The sequence below is a fragment of the Magnolia sinica genome, chromosome 15, assembly GCF_029962835.1.
Source record: "Magnolia sinica isolate HGM2019 chromosome 15, MsV1, whole genome shotgun sequence".
Taxonomy (NCBI): Eukaryota; Viridiplantae; Streptophyta; class Magnoliopsida; order Magnoliales; family Magnoliaceae; genus Magnolia; species Magnolia sinica.
The window spans coordinates 63,465-89,360 of record NC_080587.1 but is presented as its reverse complement, the minus strand read 5'-3'; the positions used below and the strand labels follow the sequence as shown (position 1 = coordinate 89,360).

At 38.8% G+C, this 25,896-nt stretch overlaps 1 protein-coding gene across 2 annotated transcripts; it reads right to left on the bottom strand.

The window, feature by feature from the left end:
• Positions 1-4,721: 4,721 nt before the first annotated feature.
• Positions 4,722-23,917, bottom strand: LOC131228194 (heterogeneous nuclear ribonucleoprotein Q). 2 transcript variants are annotated; one of them, XM_058224059.1, is made up of 9 exons: positions 23,746-23,917; positions 18,805-19,300; positions 18,610-18,726; positions 11,481-11,621; positions 7,243-7,416; positions 6,751-6,958; positions 6,074-6,246; positions 5,670-5,755; positions 4,722-5,084 (listed from the first exon to the last, which is right to left on the bottom strand). In XM_058224059.1, exons 2-9 carry the CDS (start codon positions 19,267-19,269, stop codon positions 4,958-4,960), a joined length of 1,491 nt encoding a protein of 496 aa, XP_058080042.1. In that variant the 5' UTR covers positions 19,270-19,300; positions 23,746-23,917; the 3' UTR covers positions 4,722-4,957. The 2 variants fall into 2 exon arrangements, with proteins under 2 accessions (XP_058080042.1, XP_058080043.1); XM_058224060.1 differs by having other exon boundaries at positions 18,805-19,278; positions 23,746-23,891.
• Positions 23,918-25,896: the final 1,979 nt, after the last annotated feature.

Below are 25,896 nucleotides of genomic sequence, written 5' to 3'. Positions count from 1 at the left end.
TTGAAAACTTTGTGGGGTCACAGAAGTATTGTATATTATTAATTTTCAAAATTTATCATGTCTTGAAAATGTGATGGACCAAGTGAATTTGCCACAAGCATCTATGTAGGCCCTAAGAAGTTTTTAATGGTGGAGCGTTCAATTACCACAATTTCTTGTAGCATGGTTGAATTGAGATTTGGATCAACTTCATTTTTTCGTTCATACCCTAAAATAATCTGAAAATATGCTGATATGATCCATACATTCGTCATCCAAAACTGGGATGCCGATTGGGTACTGACTTCACGCTGATGAGATCCACGTACGTGGATTAGATACTGCCTCACTTGTCCCGAACTCGAACAGACTGCAGCTCTTAGGGCTCACCGTGATTTATGAGTTTATCAACACCGTTCTCTATTTTTTCATATCAATTTTTTTGGATATGATACAAAAGTTGAGACAGATTCAAGGCTCAAGTGGACCGCACAGTGGGGATTAAACATTCACCGTTAAAAATATTTTGTTCATCCAAGTCTATCTGACCTTATGAATAGATTAGATGGCAAATAAAAGTGACATTAGTTCCTGATAAGGTCATTATAACTGCTGCTTCATGTGATGTGGTCCAATTGAGAGTTGGAGGAATTGCCTCATTCTAAAATTATATGGTAAAATGGATGAGCGGTGTTGATAAGCTTCATGAACTCAATGGTCTTTTAAGGAGAGAAAAAATGGGAAATTGATTAAAGGATGTAGGTCCATCATGTAGTCTTGCCTCTACCATAGGTACTAAGAAGTCTTGTAAATTTCTCATATCTTCGATCTTGAACATATACAAGGGCTGAAGTATTCAATCATAACCTTAATAAAGGTTTAATTGCAAATTGTACTAGTCCTGTATGAATATAATTACATCTTTGAGCATGCTGGGCTAGGATTTTTCTAGTTAATAACTACAGGTTTTCTTCTTTTTTAATAATCGAATTAGATCTTTCCATGGTTCTAATCAAATAATCTGATTGAATTTTAAAAGAACTCTTTAATTAATTTCAGTAATTGGTACTCTTGAAATAGTTAAATCATAAATAGATTTTTCTATATTATTGTAACTAATTTGTTCACAGTTTATAATTAACATCTTAGAGATACTAGCAGAGAGAAGAAATACTGATCGAATGAGAGGATGATCCTTTAGGAAAAAAGTTGTGGGAAACTTGCACATTCTAAAATATTTAGATTAAGAATTCTTGTGGAATATTAATAGTTATGTATACAAAGGAGCCTTTAGCAGAACAACAGATGGCTATGTGGACTACCCTGTGACAAGAGGCCTCGGACCTAAGAAATCCTTAATCGAAATCAATAATTTAGGAATATAAAATTTCCTTAAACTAATACAAAAGACATACCATTTCATTCGAGCACATAGGCACATGGAAATTATAAAGTATAACAATTATAATATATACTTACCAAACAACTGAGTTGGCTATGATACCAGAATTTGCAGGATCATTTTCAGCACAAATTCAAAATACTTGACATCACTCACAGTGCAAATTAAAAAGTACTTTGCAAATTTACAAACCACAAACACTCACGAACACTCCGGTCTATCGCTAAACTCATGCTCCGATATAAAGGGTAATCCTTTATTTATAAATGACAAGGAAAACTTCAAAGACTCTTTCGGAGCGGAAAAGCTCTTGAGCCCACAAGATTATCTCATGGATTTGAAATCTGAAGGGCCTTTCTGGATTTGAAGCTTCTTTCAGTCTTACTAGTCGGATCCTTTGAGGAATCGTTGCTGCCAGAGGGATCAGATTTACCAATTAATGGAATAAATTTAGTTTTTATTGATAAGTGACTTAATTTTATTTTTTTTTCAAAAGAATTTTCATCATGAATAAAAAATCCTTGATCAACTAAATTATCTTTCATTTGATCTTCAAGCCTTCTAAATAAATTGTCTTCTTGAATCGTAGTTAAGTCTTTTGGATTCATTATCAAATTTGGTTTTGTCAAGAGTGGCTAACATTGATAACTGATTCGATTTCAAAAAGTTCTATATTCCTATCTCACGATCCAAGGAATTCCTAAGGAACAAAAAAAGAAAATTTGCAAGAGGACAAACCTTAAATCATGAACTTCTTCTTAAACTGATTATCCTTCTTTTTTTCTTTTTTTTTGGAATTGGGAAATAGGTCATTAAGCTGATTTGAGAGAAATTGAATACTTTGTTACAAACAGATTCCAACAGAGCTCAAAGAACCAGTTTGGAATCAGAGAGGGATTTGAGGGTTGAAAGTGAATAAACCAGGAATGTTTTTTGAATTAGTAAAATTGAATCCCAGTCTTTGATATAATCACAATAGGAAAAATTAATAGATCCGTTTATTCCAATAATTCTTTTGGATTTTGACCAACGTTGGTTCTAATCTTCAGAAGACGAAATCTTCAAGGTTTTTCACTTTGAGAAGGCGAGTTCTTCTTTACTTGAACCTCTAAATTTTATGAACATAAATACCACCAGTCTGAATTAAGACACGTTCATAATGTTGATGATCGACATTTGGCTTTTGAGGAAGAAAGTGGAGGATTGATGGATAAATCTTTAAGATTATTTTTAATTCTGGAGTTTGAAGGTCTAATTCATTTAGATAAATCATGTGATGAAAAGATCCTGCATCATAAGGGCTTGAAGAAGATTTAGAGGTGAAATTAACCTCTTTACCCTTTTCAGAGGAACACTTTTAGCATCTTTATTTTCTCAAGTGCTCCCCCAAGTAAGTTAGATTTATCTTCCTTCTTGCTCTGCATTTTAGACATCATTTTAGCATTCCCCGTAAAAATTCCCTAGATTTAAACTCCACCAATGTATTTGAAGATCTTTTAATGTATACTATATCTAAGGGGAAAAAAAATATCATAATAATAATAATAATAAAGACTTGAATCTCTAGAGTATTCACCAATTTCAGGGGCTTGAATCTCAGTGGATCATCAAATCGTCATATTTAAGTTGCCTGCAAAAGACTCATCCCAGTATCTGATAAGAATTTTGCAAGTGGTTGTGGGCTCTACCCTGATTTGTTGATGACATCCACTCCAACTATCATGGCCAGCTTGACTCATTTGGCCATGGGCCCAAAAATCAGGGCAATCAATGACTTTAGTGGGCCACACAAGTCACGCTTGATTCCTACCAGGCCCTGCCCAAGTCTCAGAATGGCCTGATCGTTTAGGCCTAGCCAAACGAGAGAGGGCATGCCTGATGGTCGGAGTGGATTCCGTCAACACATTCTGGTGGGGGCCAGAACAAGCTGTTTGCACTACAAGGTGGTCTGTGGTGAAAATGTTTGCACAGGATTGACCTGGTGTGGACCACCTAATAGTTGGATTGATCTAATTCTTTTCTATTTTTTTTTTATGCATCCCATTTTCATGGTGTGAGTGTGAAGCCTCCAAGCTGTGAAGCTTATCTGAGGCATGCATCATGTAGTACATTTCGGTAAGATAATCTCACCTGAAAATGGGCTAAGCATGTACAAATACTGTTGTTTGTCAATGATCTCTCTGCAATGTTTTCCCTCTCGCATCAACGGAAGATTAGTATCATCATGCTGACTGATACATTACAGTTTGAAGTGGCTTCCTGATGTGCTCCGCCAAGGAGACAGCACTATGGAGATCCTGACCATTGATATGGCGAGACTAACAGAAGATGAATGACCCAAAAATCCGACCAAATGGTCTGCAGGCGCGTTCATTCTACTGTCGTCGGTAACCTTGGAGGGGAAGTTTCCAAGTTACATTACATCGTGAACATTAGTACAATAACAATAACAAAAAAAAAAAAAAGGAAGAAGAAGAAGAAAAAAAAGAGGCAAATTCGTAATAACCCCAGCTGGGCCCACCCATTATAAAACACAGACATTGGATGCCAATCCATTGTCGAATGCACATGACCAAAAAATAACCATGCTAGATCATCAAGCCAAAATAAATACATTAATAAATAATTCAAGGGGATTCAAAGTGGGCAGTAAAAACTTGTCTAGATCATTCACTTGGAGGCTCATGTTTGAATATGTGATCTTCTAATCTGAAAGTGGGTGGACCTTTCCCATTGAGCAGCCCACTGAGCAGGTGGCTGCATCATACCTCTTGATAAGTTGACCTAGTCACCAGATGATCACATGGGATTTTCACTCAATGGTCTGAGAGGAACAAAAATGGCCTAGTTCCACCAGATCCGGGTCCTTACTCTTGCCCAGGTGGTACACTCACAAGGGTTTCAACACCAGGTCAAGGGTTCTGAGTACCCATAGGTGATGACTACTGCATGAGCATGTGTTACACACGCACGCACGCACGCAAAAAAACCGTTCCACCAGATCCAACACGTAGCATGCACTCCACGGTTATCTTTCCAATGGGGGCCACCAAACTGCTGGTGTGTGCGCTTGGGACTCATAGCCTATGATTTGAAACATGTAAGCATTTTCAGCAGGCCACAACTTAGGGGGACTGGTGCGAGCACAAACAGGCCAGCACGACGAGCAATCACAATCTTGCTCACGTGTGCCACAATGGCATATCCAGGTTCAAATCCCATTGCATTGCAGCAGATCCTCTCACTGAGGGATATGTGACCGCCTGCCTGCGACCTGCCAGAACATTGCCAGCCCCCCACAGAGCATAGCAGCACTCATTTACCAAATTTCATGATTCCAGATGCAACTGAAACTCTGTACTTGAAGCGAGAAGACAGACACAGTATGTGTAGCAGGGAATACACCCATTCAGCATTCTACTTTTCAGAATTGTGAAATTGTCGGTTATCTGATATTTTTAATAAGATCAATTGCTGGCTTTATCCAAAACCTTCAACAAAACCAAAGTATGGGCACAGTAAAGAAGACAGATGGGCTCCCTGAAATCTGGTAGGCACTGGGTAATCAAAGATAAATCAATATGGATGATACCGGCGACCACGGCCATTGTCATTGCTTTGCCGTCCCTTGCTGGATCCGCTGCTCCTGTTGCCACCTCTATGCTGTGGTGGTGGTGCTGGTAGTGCAGCTCCAGGCTGTTGCCTGTGAAGTAATATGAACCAGGAGAGAATGAATCAGCTTGCAAGGTTTGAAGTTGTCCTACTTCTGTCCCTCAACATCGTCAACTGTGCCCAGAATTCAAGAACCACACAAACCATACGTGGCACATGTTGACACGATGTAGACCATCAGGGAGACCCTATCATGGAGGGTACATTAGCTCAAAAATCACATCAGGGAGGCCATACCATAGAGGGTCCATAGCTCAAAAATCAACCTGCCTGGACTATCTAAACCATCAGAGCAGCAGCCTAGAAATAGGCACCGTAACATGAAAAGTTAACATCCACAATCAACATGCAAATGAGGAGAAAAAGAAAAAGAAAAGAACACAGTCCGCATGTGATTATTGAGCTATGGAGCGACAATCCACTATGGCCTGCTTAATTAATGGTTCAAATCTGGTAAAAGTTTGACATGTGTAAACTCTGTAGTTTGTATATGAGTCCATGATGTGAAATGGAAAAGGCAAACTTGACCAGCCTTGTGAGTCATGATTCACCTTAGAAGGCAAAAAAATAAATAAATAAATAAATAATTAGTGGTATGTTAATGATTTGTACTTACAGGACATATCCAAGCCGTCCATCGGGCAACAGCATTGGCACCATTGACATGCCAGCAGGAGTTGGTCCCCTACCATAGATCATAGGCTGCAAGATAATAATAAAATATATATATATTTTAAAAAAAAAAAAAAAAAAACAAAAAAGCAGCTTTATACCAAGACGGGGGAGTCAAAGAACATCAATGAATAGATGGAGCAAAGTGAAGCACACACGTGTTGCCAGCAAATGCCCTACTGAATGCAGAGTCTGCGGCCCAAGGCCTCAGCCTCTCAGGCAGGGTTGTGCTGGGTTGCAGGTGTTTCCAATCATAGACTTCATGTAATTACAAAAAAAAATAAAGGGTGGAAACCAAGAAAGACAAGAAAAGAAAAGAAAAAGAAAGAAAAATTAGGAGTATGTTACCGGTGCAAAGCCTGCAGCGCCATATCCCCCCAGAGCACCATAAGCACCCGCAAGACCATACCCGACACGGGGGGGATAGTTCGGAAGTAGGGCAGATTTTTGTGTATTTGGTCCCCCGTCAGACTTACGGTGGTCTGCCTGTGGCTTGGCAAGGGAACACTCAAGAACTTGACCTGTCAACCAACAGAAGCCCAAAATCAATCACGTCAAGGTTTGTTAGTTAGGACTTGGGACAGATCCATTGCCTAATGCATATATCTACACTCGTTATCAAGCACACTATCTTTGTAGGAGAGACAGGCATCTCATCTGCTAGATCCCGCCAGAATGCGCCATAAAATTCAAACCGCAAAACACATAACACAACATTCTGATGGCCAAGCCACCAACTGGAAATCTTACACCCATTGAATGCCACCCCCCTTTGGTAGTAATTTTTATAAGCGTCAATCTTTGTGATCCTAATGCGTTCTCCAATTGGTGGCTAGGATCATATAACTGTGATTTTCAAGGTATACCCATCCACAGAAAGGCTCAACAGATGAACAGTCTTGAGTCTTATACATGTTTTGCGCAAAAGATAGAAGCAACAATGGGGGCTGGATACTTCTCGATTATTCTAATCATAATATAACAGTAAAAGAGCAGTAAAAAAGATCACTGAAGAGGGAGATCACCATCTATTTCATATTTCTCAGTGTTCTTGAGTGCTTTCATGGCACTTGACCTCTCTGCAAAATGGACAAAGCCGAATCTGCTCTTCTCCTGACCAGGTTTGGCAGACGGGAGTACAACCTTGGTGATCTCTCCATGCCGTTCAAATAGGTCTCTTAACTGATCTTGTGTCACATTCTTTGGTAAGTTCTTCACATAAATTGCCTTCACCTGAGGAAAACAATTCAATACTCTATGAATATACCAACCAAACCACGAAGATGGAAGTAAAGAGAAAGGATGTGGTTTGGGAGTTTTCTCCCATCCACTGGTGGATGGGATCCGCCCTACACCAAAATCAACAGTGAGGTATGAACAGCAGCGAAGTGGTGAACTGCTTATTGTGATTTCCATTTTCCACACCACACCAAGAGCAGATCGGGTGCCTACTAAAGGTGCAAAACCTGTAAGGATTTTATTATACCTCCAACTGGAGCGTAAGACAAATAGAATACCTGTGAAGCAGGAGAAGAATCAGCACTCTTAGGGTCAGCCCAGCTCACTGTTGGAGCATTAGTGTCTAGCTTGAATTTTGGATTTGACATCTTCTGCCTCGAATACTCAGCACATGCATGGTTGTAGTACTCGATGAAAGCAAAACCACGGTTACGGCTAGAATTTTGTGGATCCTGCAGTAATAGAGCACAGAGAATTCTCACAAAATAAAAATAAAGCACAGACAGAGACTTCAATAATAATAATAATAAACCTCTCTAATGTCACATAGTCCAGACTCATCATTAATAGAGAACATGGATTAGATCTCAAGAAGAAACTTGCAAGTGGCCTCATAGGTTAACCATAGTGATATAACGATGGTTTGAGAAGTCAAAAGGTCTCCCTCTCAAACCAATTACAAGTGAATTGGAGCAAGAGCTCAATCCGGCCAGGTCTCGATCAAACCTCATTCAATTTGCCAAGGCTCAACCGGATCTTTTTTTTTAAAATTTTTTATAGAAAGAAACAAGTTTTAGACCAAAAAAACAGTTTTCTGTTTAAAGAAAAAATATGCAGGGTTGCTTTTCAGAAAAAATAATCTCCTTTTCACTAAAGGAAAATTTTCCAATTTATTTCTCTATTTCATACCTTTTTCTAATTTATATATGCTGTATTTAAATACTGGTGAAACACATGTGCATCCAACATGAGCAATTCATCTCATTAGGTTGGCCATGCATTTAGGGCCCTAGCACAGATGGTTTGTCTCCAAAATCACATTTATCGGACAATCCTATTCATCTGATCTCTGGCCATTAAAGTGAGGGTGGAGAAAGAAAACAGTTAATGGTCAAATATGAAAGTGTGATGAACTATAGAATAAGTGATGGATTAGATAGTCTCAAGGGTTTAATTTTAAAAAAGTAGACCACTGTCCCGGTGCCAATATATGGGTGGACCCAAATCAATATGTTGTAGCCCCACCCAAGTTTTGGAATGGGTTTATTTTTGTCCATTCATCCTGCTATAACATGGAAAATCACACCTCAAACCTTAAATCACATGTTGTGGCCCCAGCTGAGTTTTGGAAGGGCCTGATTTTTTATTGCCCACTCATTCTGGACAAGTGCATTTTATTCATGGATTGGATGGAATTAAAATAAAAAATTTAAAAAAAAAAAAAAAAAAAAAAAAAAAACACACACACGCACACAATCTGAAAGGTTTTAGTGGTGGGTGTCCCCATTCCACCTATTCCCTGTGGTGTGATCCACCTAAGTTTTGGATAAACATGATTTTTGGTAACAGGGTGCAATTGAAATGGTGCACCTTATAGGTGAGGGTTACTCCCTATAGGTGAGGGTTCGATTCCCCTCCTTGGCTTTACCCGATACACGTGGTTGTGGGTGATTGTGTGTATCCGCAGGGATTAGTCTCACTTCAAAAAGAGGTGGGGACACCCTGTGTCTTTAAAAAAAAAAAAAAAGTGGTGCACCTTATGAACGGAGTGGATGTGGGAACTAGGTCACAGTGGACCCCACAAATGTATCTATAGACAACGTGGAAGAACCGCCCAGAGATTATTTCTCAGAAGAGTAAAACCTTGATACCATGACAGTCTGATGGATGATACATGCTAAAAGTTACTTAAAATTGCATAAACTGATGCAAGTAATTCATGCTAAGCAGTCCAAAAAATTGTTCCTAGTTTAGATATATCCTTAACCAAAAATTATCTGAATATTAGATTGGTGGACATTTATTGGATGGTTTAAAATTACAAAAGAAAATCCAACAGACCTATTTCAACAAAACAACTATTCAAGAAATAAGATTTTGGGAGTGTGACTTAGGAACTAATGCAGGGGCATTTTCATACCGGGCTCGAGTGGGGTCGCTTGTGGGATACAGGGGCACACTCGAGGTGGGCGGGGCTCACGGGGGAGGTCTCGTGTTCGAGACTCCTCACCGGGGGTGATTAATGCGCATTTCACACCGGGCTCGAGTGGGGTAGCTTGTGGGATGCGGGGACACACTCGGGGTGGGTGGCCCATGTGATTTGGGGCCCACAAAGGGGGTTCGGCCGAGGCCCTAACCCATACGATGTGGGGCTCGGGCCATAAGATAAAGGGATTAATTCGTCATACTCTAATAGTTCGAGCTTTTAGAGCAAGTGGTTAATTGTCCTGCATCAAATTGGTATCAGAGCGGGAGGTCTCGTGTTTGAGACTCCTCACCAGGGGTGATTAATGCAAGGGCATTTTCACACCGGGCTCGAGTGGGGTCTCTTGTGGGATGCAGGGGCACACTCGGGGTGGACGGGGTCCACGGGGGAGTTCTCGTGTCCGAGACTCCTCACCAGGGGTGATTAATGCGCATTTCACATTGGGCTCGAGTGGGGTGGCCTATGGGATGGGTCATGAGATAAAGGGATTAATTCGTCATACTCTTAACAGTTAGAGCTTTTAGAACAAGTGGTTAATTGTCCTACATCAGGAACAGACTCTAAAATTTACTCAGTTTAATTGGAATTAATGTATGCCAAGTACGATTTCTAGGTGCATGCATGTGAAGCACCATCAACCCTCAAGTGTAGAGGTGCCCCACTAGCGTACCTCACTAACTGAGAGCCACATGGGTGGAAATTTCATGACAGCCACCCTGTCCATCAGGTAACCTACCTCATGTTCACCCTTGAACCCAAAAGTCATGAAAATCCAAAATTCAGGTAGACCACGCCGTAGGAAATAGTTGGGATGGGCACCCCACCATTAGTTTTTGCGTAGGGCGGCCCACCGCGGTGCTTATATGCTATCCAATATTCCAATCCAGTCATCCAATGTCCCTCATCAGGATGAAAGAATTAGCCAAAATCACTATTCCAAAACTCAGGTGAGCCATACCATTCGAATGTAGAGATCTTGAGTATAATTTATACTGTTCCCGATGGGTTGGTCCACCTAAGTGTTGACTCAGCCTGGTTTTGGGGATCAAGAACAAACATGGGTGGTGCACCTGATGGCTGGATCATTCACGTAAAGTCATTTCCCTGATGTTAGAGAAAGTGACCTGGTGAGGAATTTAGCTATTTATATGGATTAGCAAGGATGTTCTGGTATCTTTCAAAAAACCAAAAAACAAAAAACAAAAACAAAACATAAGGCAAGGATATTCTGGTCATGCATAAGTCCAGACAAATAAGCTCTATTTTCTTTTATGCAATAGTATACGTAGAACCAATGTTTTCAGTAGTGTTATAGCGTAGCGTAGCGAAAACGCTACATAGCATACACAAGTAGCGAGTTTCCCTGGTAGCGTAAGCTACGGTGCATGTAGCGTAGTGTGTAGCGTGGATAGCATAAGCTACCCGAAATCTCTCTTTTTTTTAATTAAATTTTTTCTATTTTAACTTGACACCTATTTTAAAATGGCGATGACTTACACCTATGACACATGACACTACATTAAACTAATTCGTACCATCCAAAATGTGCTCTATATCATGAATTTGTGGTGTTTCAATAATTTTTATTTTTTATTTTCTATTTTTTTTTTAAAAAAAGCCACACTTAGAGATGTCTAAAGGCAGTGAGAGAGAGAGAGAGAGAGAGAGAGAGAGAGAGAGAGAGAGATTTTGCATGGAAATAAGTGGTTGACGATCCAAATTCGTAATAAAAAACTCATAGAAATTATGCATTTTGTAAATTTTATCATATTTTCTATTATTTTAATTAAAAATATTAAGGATTGTGTAGCTTACGCTACACGCTATGGAGGGCCAAACGCCACGCTATACGCTATTTAAAACACTGCATAGAACTAGCACATCCCCAATTCCATAGACCAAGTAAAGGAAGAAGGTTAATATCCATTAGGCAGCCTGCAATAAATCTTTCACCAATCTACCATCTAAAAGCCAAACACAATTTGCTAGTAGTGGAAGCTAAGATCATATCAAAATTTTCTTTCTAAATATGGACAAGGCTTCAGCTGGCACAGTGCACATATGATCTGTCCGCAATTTATCTCCACCACTTAAAGATGGTTGGTGGGAATCTAGTACGAATTTCATAATGCAAATTTTCAAAATATCATTTTGAAATGCAAGTTAAGGTCCCCACCAACAATTGCAGCAAGTCAGGAGCATCTATTAAGAGTCTTATGGTTAGCTGACTCAGCTAGACACCAATTCAGGTTTTTGAACAATTGATAGATGCTTGCCTTTAATCGTTCAAAAAAAAAAAAAAAAAAATACCTTTAGTAGTTCCACGCCATTAACTCCAGGGCCAACCTCTGTCACAACCTTCTTCAAATCCTCCTCCACCCAGCTTCTCGGAACATTACCAATAAATAACCGATGCTTTGCTTGAGATGAAGAACATTTTATCTTTCTTCCCTGAAGCACAAATCATGCAAGGATGTGAGCGCACAGAATGTTGTTAAAAGACACAAACAAAGTGGAATCAGGATATTTAGAAGCTTCTTCAGTTATGTGAAGAAGCTTCAAAGGAAAATTACACTATTGATCCATTCTTTTTTTTTAAGAGAGAGGTAACGGAAACTTTATTAAAAAAGAAAAAAGCAAAGAAACAGCAAAGCAAAAAAGCAGAAAAACAGCAGAAACAAGACAGAAAAAGGGAAAAAACTCGCTGAGATAGCGAGAATAAACCCCTCAGTTACAGAACAGATTGCGACCCTAGAGATTAACGAAAATGGAGGCCCATTCAGCTATATGATGATGGACTCTAAGGAGAACGAAGTCCGCTGAGTTGGAGATGTCGTTAAGACATCTCCTATTTCTTTCTTCCCATATAGACCAAACCTCCTTTTTTAATTGACTAAAACACTAAGATTATTTTCCTCCAAAGCTCCAAACCCCAAGAAAGGCCTTTCGTCCACTTCTAACGTAAGAACAGGAAACCATCACTTGGCAAACTAGAAAGTAACAGAACTTCCTGCAAACTCCTGGAGCTTTTTTCACTCTTTTTCATGAAATTCCAGAAAACATGTAAAAACTTCATTCAGAATAGATATCATAAGCCATTGAGCATGCATGGAACCTCATTTACAGGAAATCGGTTTCCCCAAAAATAAGAGAGTTCCCTCTGGCAAACCTGACTTCAACAAAAAGAAGTCAACAGTCACAGCAGGATTGACTTCCCACCTCTCATGGAGGATATAGACTAAGTGGATTTCTAAGCAAATATATCTGGCTTGAATCCTAGTTTTCAAGATTTGTTTGGACAGTGGGATTGATAATTTTTGTGTTTGTTTAACTTCTTTAAAATTTATGTTGTGGAACATCGCATGTGCATGTATTGGAGACAGATATTTCACCCTTTGGACCCCTAGAGTGAAGGATTTGAAGTGATGCATATCATCCATGTGGTTGCTCGATCGGACCCATTGGATATCCTCATTAAGTAGTTGAGTAGAAGTTGGACTAGTCATTCATAAAAGCTCAAATTCCTTTCGCATTCAAGAGCTCTTGTGCTTATTTGTCATGTATTTATTGGTAAATGTAGGACTACAACAAAAGGATTTCACAAGATGGATTTTAATATCCAAACATAAAGTCTAAGGTTCCAAGACCTCTTCCCCCTGGATCCTGATTTCCGCACATCGAAATGACCCCTTAGCAGCACTCTCTCAATAGTAGGTTTCAAAATTGATGTGCACTTTTGAACTCCTGGCCATTCAAGATATGTATCAAGGCTTAGATAATGATGAAGATAAAGCAACACTTAAAAATGGATGTGCACTTCTGCACTGTCAGCCATTCAGAATGGATGCACACGCGCGCACACACAATACAACAATCCATTCAGGCAATGGTTCATCATTCCCAACATTAAGCTCATTTGCTGGCAATTCAAGAAGCAATCTTACATTACTTGCTCCATTATCTGAGAAAAGGTGGTTTCAAAACAAGTGTTTTGATTCTGTATCAAATGATGAAGGAGAGTTAATCACAATTTTACTATTCAGGAAACCAATTGCCTCCAGAGACACGAGCGCATAGCATGCATGCATGCATAAACACACAAGCAATAAATACTCTTTAGAAACATATCTAATATTAGGGTAATAGGGTTTTCAGACGCAGTTGCTTGCATGGCATCCCTCCCTATTCAACCTCTGTCTAAGAGGTTTTCGATATCTAGAGTTTTCAAACAATCTGACTTCTCTACAACACATGTTTTTCGATATAGCATACAAAAAATGTGCAATACAACAATCCATTCAGGAAATGGACAATCATTCCCAAGACTGAGCTCATTCGCTATAGAACTGGTGGTTTCAAAACAAGTGTTTTGTTTCTGTATCAAAGAAAGGAGGAAATTAATTGCAATTTTACTGTTCAGGGAAACAATTGCCTCCAGACACACAAGCACATGGCATTGCATCCATGCATGCATAAACACAATGAATAAATGACCGCTGGAAACAAATATAATACTAGAAGTTAAAAAGGTTTCAGACACAGCTGCCTATGTGGGTCCCTTCCCTATTTATTATTTCCTGTTCTCTCTTTAAGAGGTTTTCTATTTGTAGAGTTTTCAAACAATCGGACTTCCTACAGCACATGTTTTTGGATATAGCATACAAAAAGCGCGCAATACAACAAATGCATTTAGGCAATGGTTAATCACTCCCAACAGTAAGCTTATTCACTATAGGAATTCAAGAACCAAATCCTGCATTACATGCTCCATTATCTGTGAAAAGGTGGTTTCAAAACAAGTGTTTTGATTCTGTATCAAATAATGGAGGTGAATTAATCACAATTTTACCATTCATGAAACCAATTGCCTCCAGACACAAGCACATAGCATGCATGCATAAACACAATCAATAAATACTCTTCGGACATGGCTGCCTGCATGGCACCCCTCCCTATTCAATATTTCCTTTCTTTCTTTTTAAAGTTGTTTGTGTGTGTGTGTGTGTGTGTGTGTGTGTGTGTGTGTGTGTGTGTATAATTTTTAGAGTTTTCAAACAATCAGACTTCTCCACCACGCTTGTTGAGTTTTCAAACAATCAGACTTCTTTACCACACTTGTTTCTATCCATAGCTTACAAGAGTGTGCAATAAACAAGCATTGTGGGCCCACCGTGATGTTAACGTGAGATCCCCTCTGCCCATTGGTTGACACATCTCATTATAGGACCTTATGAAAATAATCAGGGCAATCCACAATTCAGGTGGGCCACACAACTGAAAAAAGTGGGGATGGGGATGCCGAACGTAGAAACCTTCCCAGAGCCGTCCGTGTTGTTTATTTGGCATCCAAACCATTCATCAAGTGAACACCACTAAGAAAAAGAACTATTCCAAACATCAGCATGTCCCAAAACTCAGGTGGGCTGAAATATGCAAATTTAGAGATTCTAATTGTGGCTTCACACTGTTCCTGTGGTGTAGCCAGTATGAGTAATGGATAAAAATGGTTTTTGTTATGTGAGGTCAACATTTTATTTTTTTTGGAAGAGCAATAGAAATTTATTAGGAAGCCGCCAAAGGTCAAAAGAAAACAGGTGAAGCCTGCTACAACCCAAAAAAGCGATACAAAATACAAGATGTGATAAAAATGAAGGACAAATTGAATGTGACACAAACATCACATCACATCACAGTAAGGCCTAGGGATGTTCAGTCAAGTGGCAACCCCCAACATCCGCTTGAGGAAGCGGCACACATCACGAATCCTCTAAAGCACCTGTTTTACGATGTGCATAAAACACCCCAGCCCTTTGGGACAACCATTTGTACATGTAAATATACTCCATCCACCAAATGCACCCCTTGAAGCTATGTTCTAGGGCCAAAAAAAAAAAAAACAGACAACCACAACTCCTGTGGGCTGCACCACAGGGGGCAATGGAGATAGACACCAGCCATAACTGTGTGGAGCCACATGATGTGGATCTTTCTTCAAATCCGTTCATCAGGTATGACTCAACAGGATGAAGGGAATATGCAAACCCAACCTGATCCAAAACTCAAGAGGACCACAACGCGTGAATAGAGGTTTTAGGGGCAAATTTATGCTGTTCCTGTTTCTGTGCTACATTTGCGTGCTTATGGAGCTGTTCATTTTGTATGTACAGTGAGCACAAGCATTATCACCTTATGAACAGAATGGATTTCACATGTACAACATGGTCGGCCTCAAAGACCTTTGGTGTTTTATGCATTGTGTAAACATGCGTTGTATGATTCTGTTACAGTGTTCCCACATTACTACCTCCCTGTTTTGTTGTAGATGATTCTGTTCCCACGCGAATTACAGACAGGAATCCTCTACAACACCTATTTTAGGTAGCGCATAAGACACTCAAGCTTTGTGGGTCCACCAGTTGTATATGTAAAATCAACTCCGTACATCATGTATATCTTCAATCTTAGTACCTGGATATTAAAAATAAAATAAAATCCAAATCCGCAACTCAAGTGGGCCACACCAAGGGAACAATTGATATCAACCATGGGTTTATGTGGGGTCACCATGGTGTGTATCTTTCATCAAACACATTCATCAGATGTGAATGACCAGGATGAAGTGAATATCCAATAACCAGCCTAATCCAAAAATAAGGCAGGACACACCGAAGGTATTCAATAACAGTAACGGTGGCCGTAATGGCCACGCTCATGGCCATTATCATACAGGCCGTAACAACTGTTACAGCCCTGTAACAGTCGAAATTTTTAAAACACACGCTAATATCAGCCCTGTATCAGCCTGTTACAGGCTGGAACCAATCCATTACAGCTGTTAGAAGCCTGTTGCAGGCCATTTTTTTCCAAATTGGATGTTATGGCCCTATATTGGGTAACGGGAAACAATGTTACCCTTACATAACAACCGTTACACCTGTAACATAATTGTTTTTGTATACCATGTCACATACTGCCTAAACACAGGAGGGTTTCAAGAGCAGTTTACGTTGTTTCCATTAGTGTGGCCAATTGAAATTTCTACTAGGATGATCTTTTGTATCTACAGTTTAAACACTGGTCCTTTTGATTGACATTGCAGATTTACATATAAAAACAGTGTGAGTCCTGCAGTGGTTGGGTGTAGACGCTTCTCTCATCCATGCAACCTAGCCTATTCTCTCGTTGAAGCATGCTCGAATGCATCCCCACCTATTGCAATACAAAATGTTGGGGCTCTAGCCTTTGGATCTGGGTCATGTTCCAACGATCCAAACCATTAATATGACGAGTCTTGTTTTGTATGGTCAATGGTGGAAAGTCCACAAATAAAAGCTCTGGGTTGGATCATTTCAACTCTTTGATAATTTGGCTCTTTTTCTTTGAACATGAATGATCGGTCGATCACCTTTACTTTGAACATGAACAATCATTCGATCACCATAACCTTTGTATAATCCAAGGGTTGAATTATTCAATCCTAGAGATCTTTCAAGAATTCCTCATCCAAGGAGAGCCTTATCAAATAAACGCGTGTATGTTATACGAGAAGCCAACAGCTAGCGTCCCAGTATATCTTATTGCAAAATGTGGGGATGTATTTGAGCAAAACTCTCCTTTCTCTATTCTTTCATAATTATCTTGCATTCATGATATTCCATTCTCTCACACACATACATGGATCTTCTGTGTAACTGCTCTTAGCCATCCCAATCCAATCTCTCGCTCACACGTTCCCTACTCCACTAAAATATACACAACTACCCACTACCACTTCAATGTCCAACAACCATCTCTCACCTCTCGCTATTCTTCAGTCTCTCGAAGTTTTTCTTCCTCCTGCACTGTTCATCTTTTGAGACTGCTCTGTCGGGTCACCTGTCATTGTTGATCTTTTGTTGCGTGTGAAGGATTTCAACATTAACAAGCTGACAGAAGCTTCTATGGTAGACAGATCCCTTTAGTCAGATTTATTTTTCATACATTTTGTAATTTTTTAAAGAATTTTGCTAATTTAGCTCTGATTATCTTAACTTAAATTTTTATTATGCATTATGGAAATGGATTTCACTTTTTTTCTTTCAAAGTTTCTTCAGGCAGAATTAATAATATTAGTGGTTTGCAATTTATGTTTTGTAATTTATTGTAGGCGATCCGATACCATGTTCAACCTGTAAATGTGGGGAACCAACATTCAGTATTCTGGATTTTCGTTCATCTGGTGGGCCATATGATGAATATCGAATGCAGATGACTATTTTTTTTCCTTTTTTTAATCATCAAAGTATGACCAAGGGTATTTTTGTACCATCGCATTCACAAAGGAGCCACTAGAGGAACGGTCTAGACCAATGGAAGATGCGCCACATTTATAGAAATCAGCACAAACTACACATCTATGCATTTGGTGATCTAGTTTAGTCATCCAGTTGGCTCGTTGTTGATTGGCCACTACCCAAAAAGCATGGCTCAGTGATAGACAGTGTGTTTCTACTCCAAGGTCATGGGTTCGAGAACCCATGTGGTGTGTGTGTGTGTGTGTATTCACCTTTTTAAAAAAAGGCAAATCAGAAGCTCTTGAATGAGAATGGCATAAAAGTGGAAGTGACCACTAAATCAACAGCTCGATATACATAACATACACCATATCTTAGAGGAAGCCTGCACACATACTTTACACAAGTGCTACCTTGGCGTGTGACATCAGATTCATGTATCGTACATTCGTATTGGACCCATGGTGTAGATCTATGGCCAAGTAATAAGAATGGTCAACTAAGAGATTTGCTGCAAATGAACGAAAATTGTGGCAGTAAGTTTCTTGTACCCTACGTTGAGTTCGTGTGTACCACTTAAATAAGGCCACATGAATCTTTGTCCACATATATAATTTAGACAAGAGCCACGCCATTTTGCATTGAAACCAGGACAATGAACTTCATGGCTGGGGCTCAACTGTACATTGAGTGATAGAAGCAGTTGTCCGTTGGTTTAATAGTTGATATTAGGTTCAGTTCTTTTCTGAGGAAATGCCCATGGGTCCGTCGCATATTGCGACAGACCCAAAATTAGATTAAACAGGCGATCCTAACCATTTACTAATGGAGATGTGATTTTTAAAATTTGGACCTTTCAATTTATTTAATTGTCAATTATGACCACTATTCGGACATTTAGGATCTCACTATAGTGTACTTTTTTTAATTTAGGCGTGGATTGCCCTGATGTCAGTTCAAAATGGCACTTTCAATGTGGTTCCAACCCTCTGAAAAGGTTGGATACTGCAAAAAAACAAAACATAAGCTTCAAAGTGTTATTAGTTTTGTATCTAATGCTCCAAAAGTCGTCAAGTAGATAACACATTCATCAAATACGTATAGAAACATACCATGGGTCCTAATAGTAGTTGCAAAAAAGAAATGCTACAATTCATTGGCATTACCTTGAATTCAGTATTATTCAGATCCTCGATTGCCTTGGAAGCTAAATCTTTAGTTCTGAAGGTCACGAAAGCATAGCCCTTGTTCTCTGCAGAATCCTTACCTTTCATTATCCTAACCTGTCATAACAAAACAGGAATGTAAACAGAATATATACAATGAAGGGGCAGAATAGTGTTAGAAAACAAAATATTTACCTCAGTGACTTCTCCAATAGACTCACAAAAGCCCTTCAAATCCTCTTCTGAGGCATCATGAGGGATGCCGCCAACATAAACTTCAGAACCATGAGGAGGAAGAGCAAGAAGCTCAGCATGCTTTTCGCTCTCATCCTCATCCTTCTCCTCAGCAGATTTCATCTCTACATCACCAACAGGGCTTGCTTCTGCATCGGCTCCATTTGGGACTGCAGCCTCCTCTTCCTCTTCCTCTTCCTCCTCCTCCTCTTCCTCCTCTTCCACCTCCTCAACTTCTTCTACCTCTTCCTCTTCTTCCTCTTCCACTTCCTCCTCCACTTCCTCATACTCAACCTCTTCCTCAGGATCATTGTCTCCATCAAGGTCCACCTGCTCTTCAGGTTCAACTGGTTTTTCAGGTTCAACTGGCTTTTCAGGTTCAACAGGCTTTGGAGTTGCTGCTACTTTCGCTTTCGCCCTCGGCATCTTGTGTGTCTAACAGAAACTTGCAAGGCAACTTTGAAGGAAGCACAGCAGCCAGAAGCATTTGCAGAAGGAAGTATACAAAGATGGAAAGGAGGAAAAAAAATGAAAGGCCAACAGGAGTTGCAGAGTAAGAATCTCGACTGAACCGGTGCCATGAGAAATGGCTCCAAGGAGTTTCAAAGTGAAAGATTTTCTCTAAAGGGGTGATAAAAAGTAGTAGCACTAATAGAGTCAGGCAACAGAGATTCCGAACGATAATCAAGAGGATGATACTCAAAAGGTGCAAATTTGAAGAAAAGAACTTCAGCAATTTAGATACCAGACTGCTGCCCAAAAATTGTCGCCAGTTTAAGTGTTTAATATCTAAATTCCGGAGCAATTCAATACAAAAAAAAAAAAGGAAACAAAGAAGCAGCAACATAAGAATAAGAAATAGGGGAGTAGATGGTAAAATAAATAAGTACACAATTGTATTGTTCCGGAAAAATAGAAGATACAACAATATGGTGATTCTTCGCAAAACAGAAAGGAAACTCCTAAAGAACAAACATAACAAGGAACAATGTCCAAAGAAGAAACAAATCCATTAAACAAATACAACAGGAAAGGATGAGAAGATGACCTGCAGGATACAGAATTGCAGCTTATTACCCACTTTTTTTTATCAAAACAGTTCAAATTTCAGGTATGGGGCAATCAATGTGGTTGGTTGGATATTGTACTGGATCCAACTAAGATGATCAGATTTGAATCCTGGCGAATTTGAATGAAGGTACCATGTGTGGTACTGGTTCCAAATCTGATGATTTGGTCATCCCGTTAGGTCTTGCCAAGTCTGGTTTCAAGCATGAATTAGAATTCAGAAAAGGGTCCAGATCCAGAATAGGGTCTAGGATGGTGGTGGAATCAGGTATTCATGTTCAGTCCGGCATCCAGATTCAGGTCCATAGCATACACATCTTTTGTAAAGTTTTAAGTAAAAAGTATATTTAATGATAAAACTTAAAGATTATATATTTAGGTAACCAAGCCAGCCCCATTTCTAATAAGATCCAAGTCATTGGACCAAAAACCAACCTGATTATTAGTCCGGCCCAAAATCTGGACGTGAATATGATTAAACCAGATCAGATATCCATAGATCCATGTACACATTTGACAGCCTACTCATCAGTCTGTTGTGTTGACATTCTTTGAAATACATGAGGACGACAGTCTAGACTTCTTGCAGTCAGGGTGACAAATATTGCCGAGATTTTGAAAATATGGCAGTAATATCACAAGAAATACATTTGATGATACTATCGCGAGATCTTCAAAATCCCAACAGATATTAAAATCTTGTGTTTTTATCATGAAAATATCTCGACATTAACTCGAAAAAAGAGAGTAAAAAAATAGGAATTTGTTATGTAATAAACATTTATATCAAATTTATTTAATAGTTTAAAATAAATATTTTTAGATATTTTTCTTTGGAGAGTTTCTTTTTGAAATATCTTTTGGAGAGATTTTCCCAATAATATCACAAGAAAACCCTCAAAATTTGAAAAATCTCCTGAGAATTTTCCATGCCAAGAAACGAGATTTGTCATTATGCTTGAAGTTGACATGCATAGCAACATACAATGGCATGAACTACATATAACGTATAAAACAAGTATGCAACAAAAACAAAACCATTATAGAAATAGAACAAAGTGCCCACAGAAAACAAATTAAGAACAAGTAGGAATAACACATGCTCAATATAACACTCCCCGTAGCAAAAAAATTACAAATACATCGAGAGAGCAAAGGAATGAGATGGAAAAACAAAAGCATGTGCAAATTAAGAGGACGGCAGATCTGGTTTTGCATAATTTAATAGATGAAGAGATTTTGGCACTGGCTAAGATGTTATTCTTTTAGAGAACATCCATGTTCTAAGGTTGAAGATTGGAGATTTGGTAAAGGTCATCTCGTAGAGAGAAGCCACTGAGAGTTCTCTGGCCCAAAATGTGTGTTTGGCTCTTATTACGCCAAAGAGGTGGTCTAGGGATCAGGTTAATGGTTATCCACAAAATTTGGCCGGTCATTAAGGCTACTTTTCTAATACAATCAAATGGGTTTAGGTTGGGTAGGACTTCATGGGTGATTACAAACCTTATTGAGGAGGCAATTGATCTACGTGCTAATATTAATGTGCATTTCTCACATGCTCATTACGCTGCTAATTCCGAGGTGGACTTTCTGGCCATGCTATGAAATCTCTAGGATGGGGCCACGATTGTATCTTATTTTGTTGCCTTCAATGTTTTAAATATCGTTATCGCATAATGTATTGCACCCTTGGGATACAGATTCATATTGGTTATCGCATAGGATATATCTGTTGCATTGCATAATGTATCATTGTGGTTGGGAAACATGGGAATATTGAAAAATTGGTCGATTTTTTCAATGAAACTTCGGGGATTGTTGAAAAAGAATCAATACACACTTAGAAGTCAAAACATTACAAAAAGAAAGTGCACATAATAGGGGTTTCCTTTGTATGGGGTCCTAATATATGCGCTTTCCAACTGAATTGATACAAGTATATTCAAAGCCTATTCATATAATTTATAAACATAAGAAGACGTGCATGAAAACACAAGCAATACATTCAAATGCAAAAGAATAATCACTAGATTAGGTTACATTACATACATGTCTAATTTTGTGTTTGGATACAAAAATTGCAACTAATTTGTGAGAAATTGAGAAATTTCGAAATTTCTCAATTTTCCGCAACTTGACCCATTTCCCCCAAATCTCGAAATCAATGTTCCAAATCCATGATTTTTCAAGGAAAACATAAAGAATCATAGATTTGTAACCATTTGGCACTGGTTTAACATGATTTACAACCAAAACATGGATCGAAAATCGAAAATGCTCACTGGATCGAATAGGTGGGATACATCGGCACTATTTATGTGTTTCATATCGCACAAGTGGGATACAAGATATATCGTGAGATATATCAACTAATATCGTCGATATTTAAAACACCAGCTAAGGATATATCGGCACTATATTTAAAGGTAGAGAAAACATCAGAAAGAATAATGTAAAATAGCTCAAAATCATCTCACAAGTTTGTGAAAGGAAATCAAGATTGAGTCTCTTTCAAACCAAACCCAACATATCTTAAACAAGACAGTCGAGGAAAGGAAAAGGAAGTGCATCCAAAGCTGCATGATAATTTAAAAAAAAAAAAAAAAAACCTTTTGGGCGTCATTGAGATCAAATGAGGTGCTACAAGTGCTTCAAATTTACACAATGTTCCTTTTAGTGTTCAAAAAGGAAATCCGAAAATGAAATTGGGTTAGCAGAAATAAAGAAAGATGATGAATGCGATGGAGGGAAGTCAGACGGAGGTAGAGATTGAGAGACAATAACGGAAGAACATTTACAAGGAAAGTGGGTGCCAGATCTCCTTGTTGTCACCTTCATGACCAACTGCAGAGTGCAGAGGAGACTGATCATCCAGAGTTAGTGATTAGATGACCACAGTTACAACGTGGGATCCAGAGGTAGTTATTCCAAGGTGTTCAGTTCGATTGTCAGCATAGGAGGAGAGGCAATCAATTGGAAGATCATGATTACAATTATCGTGTGAATATTGATATACTCTAATTTCTACGGAGAACTCCAATTGAGAAGAACTTCCAAGGTTGGTTGGCTAATATAGAGCAAATTTTCAAATGGTTACAAAGTCATGCGCTTCTGTGGTGGAACAAACTCCAGAAGACCTGGGAGCATATTTGGAGTCAGAAGAAGATGAGTATGCAATGCAACAAAAGATGTCGCCCTTGAATTACAAGCAAGGCCTATATCACAAGTTCCATCATTTCCAACCAAAACATCTAACAAAGACATCTACCGCCCAGAGTGTTTTCAATAGCATAGAGAGTCTAATGCTGTGGCATAAGCTACATGCTACTTTTATTTTTAACTAAAATAATAAGAAAAATATGATAAATAGTAAAAATAATTATAAATTTATAAAGGAGGAAAAAAGGCCTAGAAAAACATGGTTAATGAACAACGTCTGCTGTTTAACATATATATATATATATATATATATAAGCACGAATTTGATTACGGGATCCCCCAAAAATTAGGTCTACACCATAGAAAACAATGGATAGTCACCTACACTATAGCATGGTGGCCCACATCATGGTTAGATCAGCACTGCGAGACTGGATGGGCTAGACAGCAGGACACACCATAGAAAACAATGAACAGCCAGCCACCACACGGGAAAAAAAAAAACCATGCCTATAATATCATCAGGCCGTGAAAAACAACACATGTAGTATGGGGGCCCACGCCCCCGACAACAGATGGTTGTGGAACAACATTGCATAGAAAAAAAAAATTGATTGAATGAAACGCCTAGAAGAGTAAATCAATTAAAAAAACGATTAAAAGTACGCAACATACCTCTTTTTAGGTTAGAATCAACAAGAAAAAGCAAATCTTGAGACGTTAGAAATGGAAAAATCGATCTTCGCCTTCGTTGGGACTCAATGCCTCCCTTCGGTTTTCGTCTCCAACTGTTGCGCAATATGCTAGGGCTTTCGAAAGCCCTCTTTCCGAGGGTTTTGCCTTTTGTAAGTGCGCTGTTCTATAGTGTTTGTTTTACACCGTTTAAAAATGGTCTTCTGTATATATATATATATGTATATAGTATTCACGGACTCGGATTTGGCAGTGACCCCTCAAATACGGCACCAAAACAGCATAGTGACCCAAAAATAGGCAGATACAAAATCTAAGTTGGAGTAGACGGGAGGAGAGGGTGGTGATCGAACGCCCATCGTTAAAAAATAAAAAAATAAAAATGAATCCGCATCCCCGCCTTATGACGAATAGGAATTTTGTGTTTGATGTACTGTGATTGATCCACGTTGTCACTGGCATAGTTAGCACTGGTTATTTAAATGGTATTAAATTTGTACTTTGTATTATCTTAGATCTGTGTACAATATCACGAAAATAAAATCTCAAATTCCATGATAAAATAAGATAATACACACTGTACAAATCTAGTAAACGAGGTTTGTGATATTGTGTCCAATCATATTTCTATCGTGGCAAGTAGAGTATCTATTAAAATATACTTACTGCTCATTATAATCGTTATTTGTCATCCAATGAATTGAAGTACACTTAATCCGAACTTTTGGTGCTCAACTTCTAACAACCACTTTTCCTTCGATATAATCTGCTTAAGATTTAGATATGCAGTACATTTTCCGAGGCTTCTTTTGACGTGGTGAATTTAAAAAAGTCTTTGGATTTGAAATATCGTGAATTTAAAATTTTTTAACTGTACCTGGCACCCTGGATTTAGAATCCGCTGCAATCCAAAAGTAGTTGTGCATGTTATATTTATAGGGGTTTGAATTTAATTTCTAAATTAATTTTAATATTCCTAATTAGGCCTATTTGGGAGCGTGGATTTGGATCCCCTATATTCGAAACTACGATCAAGCTGATAATTTTTTTTCACTTCATCTAAGTTTATATGACTTTATTAACATGTCAAATGAAAAATAAGTATTATGTAAACATTATTGTGGGCTTAGGAAGTTTTTAATGGTAAAGCTTTCAATCACCACTGTTTCCAATAGTATGGTCCACCAGAGCTTTAGATCTTCTTCATTTTTTGGGTTCATGTCCTAAAATGATCCTCTACAACAGATGGATGGCATGGATATAAAATACAAAAATCAAGTTGAGCTTGACTTATAACAACCATACTGTCTTGGGTGATGTAATCCGCTTCCGTGCGCGTCGGAAGCGGAGTGCCCGGTGTGCTACAAGCCACCGACTTTGGTAGTATCTTACCCTTAACAAGTTCTGTGGACCATACCATAATGTGAGTGTTAAATCTACATCATTCATTCATTTGACAAGATCATTGTAGGGCATTAACCCTAAAATAAGATAGATTTAAATCTAAAGTTGACAACATAAAAACAGCGGGGATTTAATGCTTATCATTGAGAACTTTTTGGGGCCCACAAAAGTTTTGGATTAGGCTGATATTTGATTTACCCCTTCGTAATGATCTGTGTGGCATTATGAACCGGTTGGATGGAAAATAAACATCATGGTGGGCCCTAGGAATGTTTCAATGATGGCATGATTGTCCCCACTACTTTCTTTGGTGTGGTTCATTTTAGCTGTGGATTTGCCTAAAGTTTTGGGCTCATGTTCTAAAATGATCTTTCCAAACGGATAGACAGTATAGGGACAAAGAACACATCTTGGTGGGGCTCACAGAACTTTGTAACGACATCATCCATTTTGCATTTTTCTAAAGTGCTCGAATGGTTGGAATACAAGACACGTCTCGACCTTATATTAAGCTTGCATACGCTCGACCGCATAGTACCACTTTCCATATATATATATATATATTGTTGGAGAGAAATCTACAAGTCCATAAATCGGCTTATGGAATAGACCAACTCTACTGAACCAGCCTGGGCCCATGGAGACCCGAGTCTGATAAGGCCCCTACATCCAGAAATAGAGCAATCTCCCAGGAGAGAGATGAAATTGTAAGGACACACAAAGAGCTTA

Bases quoted from the DNA above. Each gene is read 5' to 3' on its own strand.
- LOC131228194 (XM_058224059.1), bottom strand. From the start codon at position 19,269: ATGCCGAGGGCGAAAGCGAAAGTAGCAGCAACTCCAAAGCCTGTTGAA. The intron at 18,727-18,804 runs GTAAATATTTTG...TTGTTATGACAG, and splicing joins CTATTGGAGAAGTCACTGAG to GTTAGGATAATGAAAGGTAA. The intron at 6,247-6,750 runs GTGATCTCCCTC...GTTGGTTGACAG, and splicing joins TGAGAAATATGAAATAGATG to GTCAAGTTCTTGAGTGTTCC.